Raw genomic sequence first — 12,415 nt, 5'->3', positions numbered from 1 at the left:
ATAGGTGCCGCGGAAAAAAAATTCGGGGATCGGATTTCCCGTAGAAGAGAAATCGGCCGTGCTCTGATACCACTGTAACAAACTTGGACACTCCAAGTCAAGAATCAACCACGACAGCACCAAATAACCACTTCAAACAATTCACAGATCACAATAGATTTGCACTGGCCCGGCGGAGTTCCGTGCCTAGAGATATTGGCCCCAAAGACTGGCGCCCCTTTCGGTATTTCTTTTTGTATTAATCAATCATCAAAGTACAAGAGAGCGGTTAGGGTTTCACTCTCAGACTCTGCGTCCAGATGCTCTGAGAAGTGAGGCCCTCACCACTAATTTAAAGGTTACAAGGGATGCCCAAAAGCAGAGCCCCAAAAGCTTTTAAAATCAAAAGCATCAGTTCTCTCTCTCTCTTAGAGAGTCTTTTCTTTTTTTTATATATAAAAAAAAGCAAAAGCAAAATTCGCGTCGCTCATCATTTTCCAAAAAAAAAAAATAATAATCCGCCTCCGCGATTTCCGGAAATTAGGGTTTCTGGCAGAAATTAGGGTTTGCAGGAATTTTAGGGTTTCTGGCAGAAATTAGGGTTTCTGCTGTCCGCCACGTCATCACTTTGTGACACATGGCTTTACCATGGACAAGTTGCCTCCTTTTCACTACTCTCTACAGGCACCCTTGATGTCCCTGACACGGGTGGAGATACTAGACTCGTTCGTCAGGATCTGATCCAGATGGACACGAGGAGGACATGGATAGAGCCAGTACAGGAGTTGGGCATGAAGATGGCTTTCTATAGAGAACATCTTCTCCACCTCACAGAGGACGGGTTTGTGATTCGACCTAGCTATATGGACACACATCTTTCTCATGGTTTGCATTGTGCCATTGGCCAGATACGCACATCCTCACATCAGCTCGAGATTGAGACTGGCACATTCAGAGGGATACCAGCAGATAGCAGGATATGCCACTTATGTCATCTAGAGCCAGAGACAGAGTTACATTACATATGCCATTGCACAATGTACTATGAGATACGAGGCCGTTTCCATTGTCTATTCAGAGAGGGTTTTGGGCCTCTATCTAGGGTCATGAGTTATGAGGATCAGAGATGTCTTGGACTGTATCTACTTGAGTTACACAGGCATAGAGACACTTTACTGAGGAGAGCCGGGGAGAGACAATCCCAGAGACAGATTACAGATTTCTTTACACTAGATATTGGGCACCCAGAGGAGCAACCACCATTCCAGAGCTTTGCCCGCACTCATACTACCATTACTGGCATTCTCATAGACCGAGCATTAGAGCTAGGGAGATCTAGAAGACCGCGATTGAGGAGAGGAGCTACACAGTATAGACGGAGACTACAACAGAGGATTCGAGCCATACTTTCTCGACGGCCATAGTGCGGACGAGGATGGATCTCTACCATATCTATCTTCCCCCCCCCCCCCCCCCCCCCCCCCCCTTTCTCTCATTGGACTACACAATGTGCTGGGCACCTTGTATTAGCTGGCACATCCATACAGTCCCAGTTTGTAGTAGTTGTATTTTGTTTCAGTTCTTTTTTATTCCGGACATGGTATCAGATTCAATATGTTATAACAGCTTGGTCTGATAGGTCATTTTGGCCTTTTGAAGACGTTAATAGAATCTCTCTCTCTCTCTCTCTCTCTCTCTCTCTCTCTCTCTCTCTCTCTCTCTCTCTCTCTCTCTCTCTCTCTCTCTCTCTCTCTCTCTATCTAGATTCTCTCTTCTCTAAGTGGTCGAGTATTTTCCTTGAGGCGTGCAACAGATACGCGATTGACCAGAGCCTATGTAGCATTGGGGAGACTTGAAAGGATATGTTCATAGGTTAGTTCCACGAACCTCGGACAAAGCTATGGCTCTTTAACACTTTGGTCACTTCGGCCATGCTGTACGGAGTGAAGATATGGGGCCCCTCAGTTGATGATCATAGCAGAGTTGGCAGTACTGATAGATGGAGATGTATGGAGAAACCCTTGGTGTCTATGATTTCTCGAATGATTAGGGCCAAGGCCTCTGTACCACATGACATTGTTAGGGCGGAGCTCGCTGCTCCTCCATTGGTAGTGGAGGCACTCACTCGATCAGTTTCATTTATGCATAGCACTTGGGCTCTCCCTAGAGACAGATATGCTCGATTAGCACTAGAGTCTTCGCGACAGCTGGCATTGCAGGGAGATAGATCATGTTGGTATGCAAAGATGGCATCTTGGTTTCATTTACATGGCTTTAGTATGGACTAGCTACCCGCATTTCATTACTCTTTGGATGCAACCTCGATCTCCCTCACTAGGACAGAGATTACCAGGTTCATCAGACAGGACTTGATTCAGTTGGATATGAAGAGGACATGGATACAACCTACGCATGAGCTAGGTACGAAGATGACTTTGTATAGAGCGCATCTTCTCCAACTCACGAAGGATGGTTTTGTGATCAGACCAAGATACGTGGATACTCATCTATCCCACAGGATACGATGTGCTATTGGTCAAATATGCACATCCTCACATCAGCTAGAGATCGAGATAGGCAGATTTAGAGGAGTACCCATTGAGTCCAGGATTTGTCAGGTGTGCCAAATAGAGCCAGAGACAGAGCTACATTACATATGTCACTGCCCAGTATATTATGAGATACGAGGCCGCTTTCACTGTCTATTCAGAGAGGGTTTTGGGCCCCTTTCTAGAGTCATGAGATATCAGGATCAGAGATGCCTCGGATTATACTTACTGGAGATTCGCAAACACAAAGAGGACCTCTTGAAGAGTGGCATAATGAGAGAGATCCAGAGACAGCGGAAGATTACAGATTTCTTTCACTCACAAACAGATGAGTTTGAGCAACCTCCACAGCATAACAACACCAGAGGCATACTGCTTGATCGGGCAATAGAGTTGGGGCGGTCCCGTCGCCCACGGATGAGGGGGCCCTCTCGACATCGACGCAGATTGCGACAAAGGATCCATACCATACTGGCGCAACATAGGAGCCATCCCGGATACTAATGTATATGTATATGATGCCTCGACTGTCAGAGAGCTCCATTGTATCAGCTCACCCTTTGTATTCCCCTTTGTATCAGCTTTCACCCCACCCCTACCCACTATTTTCTTTTCAGTTCTTTGTACTTTTTGTACCCAGACCTGGTATTAGATTCACCACATGTAACCTTTTGGTCTCATAGGTCATTTTGGCCTTTTGAAGACGTTAATATTACATTTCATTTCATTTCTCACTAGTTAAGTGAAAGGATGGTGCTTTGATTTAAGGATAAAACACCAGGTTTTGGAGAGAAAATACTGCCAGAGTGAGAGAACAATCTCCGGTTGTTAAAGAAAGAAAGTTGTTCTAGAGGGAGAAAGAAAGAAAATCTAGGTTGAGAGAGAGAAAATCAACACCCTCTACCAGCGCTTCCGAGCATGCACAAGAAGGCAGTAGAAAGCCAACTTAACCAAAATTTGTGACCGATTAACGTTGATATGCATGGAAACATGTGTGCAACCACGGTATTACATTAAAATTTGTGCATTTCTCCAAAAAGAAAGAAAAGCATGCCTTTTGTCGACTTTCTATTTTGCAAAAAGCTCTAAAAATCTCTAAAACCATTTAGAATTTCTCAGTTAGAAATTTGAGGAATGAATTCTAAAATCCAAGGACTAACAACATGAACAATGAATGAACCATGAAGTTTTTCTTTTATCATCAATGTATGATGAAGATTAATGATGAATGATGATTATGAATATTTAAATGCATGAACGATGACATAGTATGATTGATGGCATGCTTCCATCATACCATTACGATGGATGTTCACTTCGATCACTTCCTAGATCTTGAGTGTGCGATCGACATCCAAGCGTCTTGTTATACGTATTGGTTATGATACTTGCTGCACAACAGATTTTCAATGTCACATGCACACATACATATCTATATACATATACACACACATATATTGTTAAGAGTTTTTTTTTTAAGCCCCCGGAAGTGTTGATGCATGATCATTTTGTTCTTCAAATATTTGTCAGTGTTTGCTATTATGTTTATTACATTTGTTGCTAATTGGACTATTTTCTTATTTTTAATGATTAATTATTTTTTAAGGATATTTTATTATGTGCACTAAGAACTGTTAAAAGATTGTAGCTACAGGAATTGCCATCAGGAACGGACAACTCTGATGTGTCATTTGATGGGTGACGGTAAACATCGCGAAGGAGTTTCCGTAAGTTCGGTGGAAAGGGCCGGGTTACAAGTGCCCCTGATGCGTCACATGATGGGTGACGGGTGCATCAGTAAGGGGGCATCCCGTAGGCTAAGGAGGAAATCCGAACTGAGTAAGAAAATACGCGTAAGAACGCAAGCACAAGAATAAAGATGGGTTCAATGAAGCTTTTTACGAAAAGCAGGAACAATCGCGGGAAGGCAGACGCTTTCCCGCGAGGAATCTATGTTTGCATTGCATTCGTGCATGTGGTTGCATCCAAGGACGCCTAGGAAGTGTTGTTAAATGCATTGGTTTTAACTTATAAGGTTTTATTGAGTTTTTGGGCAGGTTCAGACCAATTTTAAAATATGCCGGCCGCCCACTTAATAAGTGGGCAGCCACTTAGAAGATAAAGCAACAAAACCAGCCAGCGAATTCTCTCTCCCTATTTCGGGTAGAACAGCACAGTAAAAAATAAAAAAAAAAGGCCGCGATCTCTACGCGAGCACTTATTCGTGCCGTGGCCAGGGAGCTATGAAAGCATCACATACCCTCACTCACGGGAGGTACCAATATCAGCAAGAGAAGACTGCCGCAAGAGATCGCGAGACTACGAAGCACGGAAGTCGCTTTTCCCGCGCAAGAGCGACAGGTATCTATTGTGGATTCGCCATACGAATTGTTGTCGCGTGTTTGTGTGGTTTGTTTTGCAGGAATCTCCCGTCTTACGGGAAGGCCCTTCACGGGAAGTACAGCTTCACGCCTAAGTCCCTTATGGGAAAGTACGGCTTCGCGCCTAAGTCCCTTACGGGAAGGAACGGCCTTGTGCCCAAGCCCTTTACGGGAAAGCACGACCTTCGGGTCTAAGATTACAGAACGGAGGGGTTTCCTCGGGTTCTCGTGCTTGTATAAGAATTCTCCCTGAATAAAAGAATACTCTTAACGGGGGGGGACCAGCCCATCTTCTGGTCCCCAATACTGTGTCGATCTTCTCCCTTCTCTCATGTTTTCAAAGAATTATAATTTTCAGATTTTCTAAGTGCTCGTGTACGCTCCCGTTTTGTGACAACATTGATGATACTCTCACTTTTATCGGCCATGAGGAGTTGTGACAAGATATGATGTGCTTGGAAATGTTACAGTGAGGTCCTTGGCTTGGGAAAAGATCAGCTCTTGACACCCCATCAAGGTGCACCACAGTGGCCGGTCAAGAATTAAAGGGACAAGCATAATTTTTGGAGCCAAAGGGAAAGAGGAGAGAGAGAGAAATTCTCCCTTTGTACTAGAATCAAAGTGGTGCCAAAGCCGCAAGATAGATATTAAAATGTCAAGAGAGGAGGGTTGGAAAGCAAGTCCTAAAGGAGTCGCAAGATATCAATGAAGGGTTCCATGTTTCTCAAAGTGTCATTTTCTACAGACACATTGGAAAACTTTGACGAGAAGATGACTCGAGAAGGTGTGTCAATTGAAGGGGTGTTGAGGCGACCGTTTTGAGGTGGGACTCAGAGAGATGCATGCAAGCTATTTGGGTTGGGGGGGGGGGGGGGGGGGGGGGGGGGGGAGGGGGGAACAAAAGCTTTAAAAGATGAGTGTTGCGCTGCCCTATAAGGTGTAAGCCAAATCACAGCGCTGCCCTATAGGGTATAAGCCTCGAGTCACCTTCACTCAGTTTCTTGGTGCCTACTAAGTTGCCTCGACAAAAGGTTTTGAAGACAAGATAAGTTTTTGTTAAGCTATTGAAAAAAATATATTCTCAATATTCATAATTGCACGATAATTCACACAAAATCTCGTGCTCGTCTCGTATTTCTCTCTCTTTTGAAATAAAGACAACATAAAATTCTCTCTTTCTCTCTCGTATTGAATAATGAAGTGATCGTTTTGTGGATAGTCATCGGTAAGATCGAACACTAAGACTGCATTGCACATTCCTTGGCAGCAGATTTCAACAGCACATCTCCAGCCATAGTTCCTTGTTGGTGGGCTTGGGTTGGAGTTTGAATATTAGTCTTTGCTTGTTTTTTCTTGTCTGTATCTGCTCCATGGCCCACGCATAGAAAAATATCCATCCGTGCCAAAATACAATCAAAAAAGAAAAACTAGCTCCATCTTTAGAATCGCATGTACTTTGCTCAAGCGAAAACACTAGAAACTAGGTCCCACAGGGCGTGCCACTAATGGATATTTTTCTATGCCTGGGCCATGAAGCAGACCCAGACAAGAAAAACCAAGCAAAGACTAATATTTAAACTCCCAACCCGAGCCCACCAGCAAGGAACTATGGCTGGAGATGTGCTGTTGAAATCTACTGCCAAGAAATATGCAATGCAGTCTCAGTGTCGGATCTTATCAATGACTATCCACAAAACGATCACTTCATCATTCAACAAGAGAGAGAAAGAGAGAATTTGATGTTGTCTTTATTTCAAAAGAGAGAAAAACGAGACGAGCACGAGATTTTGTGTGAATAATCGTGCAATTATGAATATTGAGAATATTGTTTTTACAACAGCTTAACAAAAACTTATCTTTTGTCTTCAAAACCTTTTGTCGAGGCAGCTTTGTAGGCTCCAAGAAACTTTGAATGAAGGTGACTCGAAGCTTTCACCCATAGGGCAGCACTGTGATTTGGCTTACACCTTATAGGGCAGCGCAACACTCATCATATCCAGTAGCACAAAAATTTGGCTCTCTCAATAGAGCCTCATCTCTCTTTCTCTATTTGCAACATCCCACGCGAATGCCAGCATTCTCTCTCTCACTCCCCTAGGGTCCCCTTACATCCAATATTTCTCTCTTTATGCTCTTGATAGCCCTTTCTACAAGATTAAAAAAATCCCTTCTCTCGACTATTATGCAGAGAGAATCTCTCTCCTTCTCACCGCTCTGGCTATGGGATCCCTCCCTTGTGGGTTTTAATAAAGCCAAAAGCTTAAAGCCAAAGAAAACATCTCTCTCTTATCCTGCAAGTCTACGACTCGTACTCGATATACAGCAGGGACCAAGCCCTCTCTCTCTTGCTTCGATTAGCCACGGAGAGCTATGCTCTTTTTCTCTCTCTCCTCTCCCCCCATCGCTTGCATGCCCTACACGAGCTGCGCAGACACAAAGAGAGCATGTTGAGGAGAGAGGATAGCCAGTCTCAGAGACAAAACATTGATTTCTTCCAACCCAACACTAGGCAGCCAGAGGAGCAGCTATCACAACAGAGCTCACATTCTCGCCACACTAGAGGCATGTTGATTGACCAAGCGACCGAGCTAGGGAGATCCAGAGGCCCACGATTACGGAGGACTTCACAGCGTCGTCGGAGGCTACCTCCGAGGATTCAGATCATTCTAGCCCACTATGCATGGGGCCCAGTTAGAGTATTGACCATGGAGGATATTGATGAGATCCCCATGACCCATGATGGACCTCTTGTGATTTTGATGATCGCACACCCTACCCACATTGTATCAGCCATCAATCATTGTATCCACCCACACCCACACCCACGGAGAGCTATGCTCTTTTTCTCTCTCCTCTCCCCCCATCGCTTGCATGCCCTACACGAGCTGCGCAGACACAGAGAGCATGTTGAGGAGAGAGGATAGCCAGTCTCAGAGACGAAACATTGATTTCTTCTGACCCAACACTAGGCAGCCAGAGGAGCAGCTATCACAACAGAGCTCACATTCTCGCCACACTAGAGGCATGTTGATTGACCAAGCGACCGAGCTAGGGAGATCCAGAGGCCCACGATTACGGAGGACTTCACAGCGTCGTCGGAGGCTACCTCCGAGGATTCAGATCATTCTAGCCCACTATGCATGGCGCCCAGTTAGAGTATTGACCATGGAGGATATTGATGAGATCCCCATGACCCATGATGGACCTCTTGTGATTTTGATGATCGCACACCCTACCCACATTGTATCAGCCATCAATCATTGTATCCACCCACACCCACACCCACGGAGAGCTATGCTCTTTTTCTCTCCCTCCTCTCCCCCCATCGCTTGCATGCCCTACACGAGCTGCGCAGACACAAAGAGAGCATGTTGAGGAGAGAGGATAGCCAGTCTCAGAGACGAAACATTGATTTCTTCCGACCAACACTAGGCAGCCAGCGGAGCAGCTATCAAACAGAGCTCACATTCTCGCCACACTAGAGGCATGTTGATTGACCAAGCGACCGAGCTAGGGAGATCCAGAGGCCCACGATTACGGAGGACTTCACAACGTCGTCGGAGGCTACCTCCGAGGATTCAGATCATTCTAGCCCACTATGCATGGAGCCCAGTTAGAGTATTGACCATGGAGGATATTGATGAGATCCCCATGACCCATGATGGACCTCTTGTGATTTTGATGATCGCACACCCTACCCACATTGTATCAGCCATCAATCATTGTATCCACCCACACCCACAATGTATTAGCCCTCACTCATCACATCCACCCTCACTAATCCTACACAGCCCTAGTCAGCTGCTTAGCTCACGTATAGTAGTTTAGGAATCTACAGTAACCTTTTTTTCAGTATTTTTTTCTTTTTTGATACTTAGACATTGTATCAAATTCACCACTTTGTAACTTTTTGGTCTCATAGGTCACTTTGGCCTTTTGAAGGCGTTAATACATCATTTCATTTCATTTCCTCTCTCTCTCTCTCTCTCTCTCTCTCTCTCTCTCTCTCTCTCTCTCTCTCTCTCTCTCTCTCTCTCATACTGACTTCAGTATTTTCAATGCTGTTATGTTCAGGTTATTGAAGTGTTGCCGTTTTGTTAGCATAATGTATGTTTCTCTCCATGTCCAGCAGAGCAGATGAAGTAAAAAATCACTAAAACGTCTGATTATTGCACGTCAGCCCCTTGTATCATAATTCCCACAATTTGCTGCTTCTGGTTAGATGTCTCTGAAATATGCCAATCTGATAGTGGAAGAAATCTTTTTCTCAAAAATCAAAACAACTTTTAGGATCAAAATGATACATTCATATTTAAAACAGGATAATATTCAAACATACCTGGCACTGTAGGCGAGTTTTTACAACATCAAGAGGTGTAGTGACTGCACTTGCCAAAGCTCCTGCCGCACCACCAGCAACAACATGGACTACAAGGTTCTCTTCATCTGCCTTTTCAGGCCATACACTTTTCAAACCTTTCTTGGCTGCCTCATAGGTTGAAAAATGTGTTGCTGTAAAGGGAGCATTCATAATCACCGTAGTCCGGTATGATGCATAGAAAGCCCTGAATCCTTCCTCCCTAAGAATCCGTTCTATGCAATTTTTGACACCATTGTACCTGTTACCAAGTAGCTGCAAGCGTTGCTTTACAACATCCATGGGAGTAAGCACTGCATCACTAGCCACAGTGGCTACAACTCCTGCTGCTCCGTGAGCTAAAGGATGGTGACCTCTACGGTTTCCACCAAGTCTCTCCTTGCATATTTCATATACTGAAAAATATACAGCATGGGCAGGCCCTGCTCCAAGCCCCATTGCTCCTATACCTCTATAAAGACTTAAGGGCCCCTCTAATTTGAGGATGGAAGTAAAGGTTCTAGATAGAGAGGAATGTGAAGATCTGCTTGAACCAGCCATCATCTGCATGCGCGTTTTCAAAGTGTCCACAGGAAACATAGCCATGTGTTCCACCATGCCAGCAATGGAGCCAGCTATCATGTACTGCACAAATCCTTGTCCATATTCTGTTTGCTCCGGGCCACGGGGAGCTTCCAAGGTTGCAGCACTGCTTTTATGACCTGGTGGCTGGACAGAAGCATGACTATGCTTACGTAAGAGCTTTTTCTGCAGCTCTGCAGCAGGTTCTGCCATATGTGGCAGAATTGGTAGAAGCCTAGCCTCCTGCAAGGAAAAGCCATAGAAACAAAAGAGGGAACTTCTTAATAACTGATAGAAACTCTATAAATGATGCAACATGAGGATGTAAACCAACCAAAAATATCCAAAGCCTCTGTAAATGTAAACCGAGGCAAGAAGGCCAAAAAAGCAGCTTAAAAACAGCAAAAAGGCACAACCAAATAATCCATTCCTTATTGTCATCAAGATTTTTCGTTTCTCTCAAGATTCACCATAACGGTTATACAGCACAAAACAAGAAAGAAAACAAAGCTTGCACGCATAGACCTTGCTTGTAGCCATGATAAAGCACACAATGCAGCAGTACATGTTGTCTTGTCTGACTTGAACGAGAAAACAAACTCCAATCTCCTGATGACAATAACTCATGTCCAGCATGCCTTTAAGCTCAATGCCATGCAGTAAAATTTTACTGATGTGATGCTATTGCCTGATGATTTCAATGCACCACAGGATATCCAAGCTGATGACAGAAGAAACAGAAGATTCACTAGGAAATATCTCGGCTTTGATGAAGCAAAACGTAACTCAAAGCCTAACGATTGATAATGCGAGGTATGTGACCTGCAAATGCCCAAACACAGAGGCCTCCTGAGGACGGAGGTACAAGCAATGAAAGCGCCCTCATTCCAGACCTGCAACACACAATGTCGGAGTAAAAAGATCAGAAGACTACGAGCAATCAAACGGAACTTCGAAAGAAAATCGAGCTTAGTAGGCAAGAATGCACGAAATACCGCCACCTGCAGACATACGACTCTTTTAGCCAATGCACAAATAAATTGCGTGCTTTGTGGTGCTTGACCTCAAGGGTAACTCCCATGCCCATGGGATGATGGGATCGACTCTCAACAAAGGGTGCGCACATGCAAAGGGCATTTCCCTGTAGCCCTGGAGCCGAAAAGCAAGGTGGAAGCCGCAGGGAGCTCTTCCCGCACATGTGAGAGAGTTTTGCTATGGTGATTTAACCTTCAACTCCAAAATTAGATGCCGCTGCGGTCAACTACATGCGAGATCCTACTTTCAAGGATTTAGAAGTTGCGGACGAATCTTCAAGCCACATCAGCAGAAATTGCCGCAGCGGCTAGTTTTCTTCAGCATGTGCGCACCCTAACAAGAGATGATTGAGGGCTCTAGATCATGGTGCCAGCCCGCAAAGTAATCTCTAGTACCCAAGATTACTTTGACAAATTTCATGCCCTGTCTAGCACCTCTTGAGATTGAACTCACGAGTACCTAGGCAGTGAGAGGCGCATGCCTTGACCAGGCATCCAAGTTTATTTTTGATATGTAAATGTGTCGCATGGAGGACAAAGTAATCTTGTGTGGCCAAGCTTACTCTAGATCTACATTTTATGAACGATATCGGCACCCAATATTCACAAGGGCCCTTGATCATGCCCTCCCATACCCGTGTCTCTTAGTGTGAGGGTGCTTGAGGGGAGCTCTATGGTCAAGAATAGGAGTCACAAACTCAAGAGACTGTTGAGAGAGAGAGAGAGAGAGAGAGAAAGAGAGAGAGAGAGAGAAGGAGAAGGAGAGCTTGAGATCTTGCAAGCACACACACACACAAAGATGGAGGCAAAAGATTGTTCTTCTTCTTCTTCACTAACTCAAGATAGGAGGTCTACATAACATCAGGGAAAATAGTAACATAAAAGGGAACTAAAACAACAGTCTAGTATAAATCGTTAGTGAGTGAGGTGAGTAGATAAGTGTGCCATCACTCCGGTAGGTAGACCAACTCGGTGTAGTACAGTTGTGGTATCACTGATGAAGACGTGTATCCACCAAGGCGTGCCAGTGATGATGAATGTCGGTGGTAGTTATCCAGGAGTCGTACATGTTGAGCTTGACATCTCAACACTCCCCCTCAAGCTCATGGCATCTCCAGTATGCTAAGCATCGCTCGAAAGTGCCGTAGCTTCTCCGCTCCAAGGACCTTCTAGAAGCTATCTGCAACCTGCTCATCCGTCGCCATGTACTCAAGGTCGATATCGCCTACCAAGACCCTCTCTCCAATGAAGTTGTAGTGCACCTCAATGTGCTTCGTTCTAGCATGCAACACTTGATTTTGTGTCAACTCTATGTTGTTAAGATTGCCACAATAGATGACAACTAGCCTCTGTACATGTAATCCAAAGTCCTAAAGTAACAATCCCAACCATGCTACCTCACATGCCACCACTGCAGCATCTATACTCAAAAGAGCAATCGTTGGCTGCTTCTTGTTGCTCCATGTGCTAGCAGCACTCCCAAGAGAAAACATGAATCCGTTGGCAGACCTTCGATCATATGTGCTATGAGTC

The 12,415-nt window shown here is 44.7% G+C and overlaps 1 protein-coding gene across 4 annotated transcripts in view; it reads right to left on the bottom strand.

Moving 5' to 3' along the window:
- LOC147452592 (uncharacterized) overlaps positions 1–10,913 on the bottom strand; it is a 41,433-nt gene extending 30,520 nt beyond the window's left edge. The window contains exons 1-3 of one of the 4 annotated variants that reach the window (XM_086518225.1): positions 10,850–10,913; positions 10,671–10,741; positions 9,249–10,091 (exon numbers count right to left, since the gene is read on the bottom strand). In XM_086518225.1, coding sequence (XP_086374351.1) covers positions 9,249–10,061 — 813 coding nt within the window. In that variant the 5' untranslated portion in view covers positions 10,062–10,091; positions 10,671–10,741; positions 10,850–10,913. The other 3 variants (XM_086518227.1, XM_086518226.1, XM_086518224.1) reach the window with 3 other exon arrangements.
- Positions 10,914–12,415: the final 1,502 nt, after the last annotated feature.

This window comes from Adiantum capillus-veneris, chromosome 8 (genome assembly GCF_014529385.1).
Source record: "Adiantum capillus-veneris isolate H3 chromosome 8, ASM1452938v2, whole genome shotgun sequence".
Lineage (NCBI taxonomy): Eukaryota > Viridiplantae > Streptophyta > Polypodiopsida > Polypodiales > Pteridaceae > Adiantum > Adiantum capillus-veneris.
This window is presented reverse-complemented; position numbering and strand designations above follow the sequence as displayed.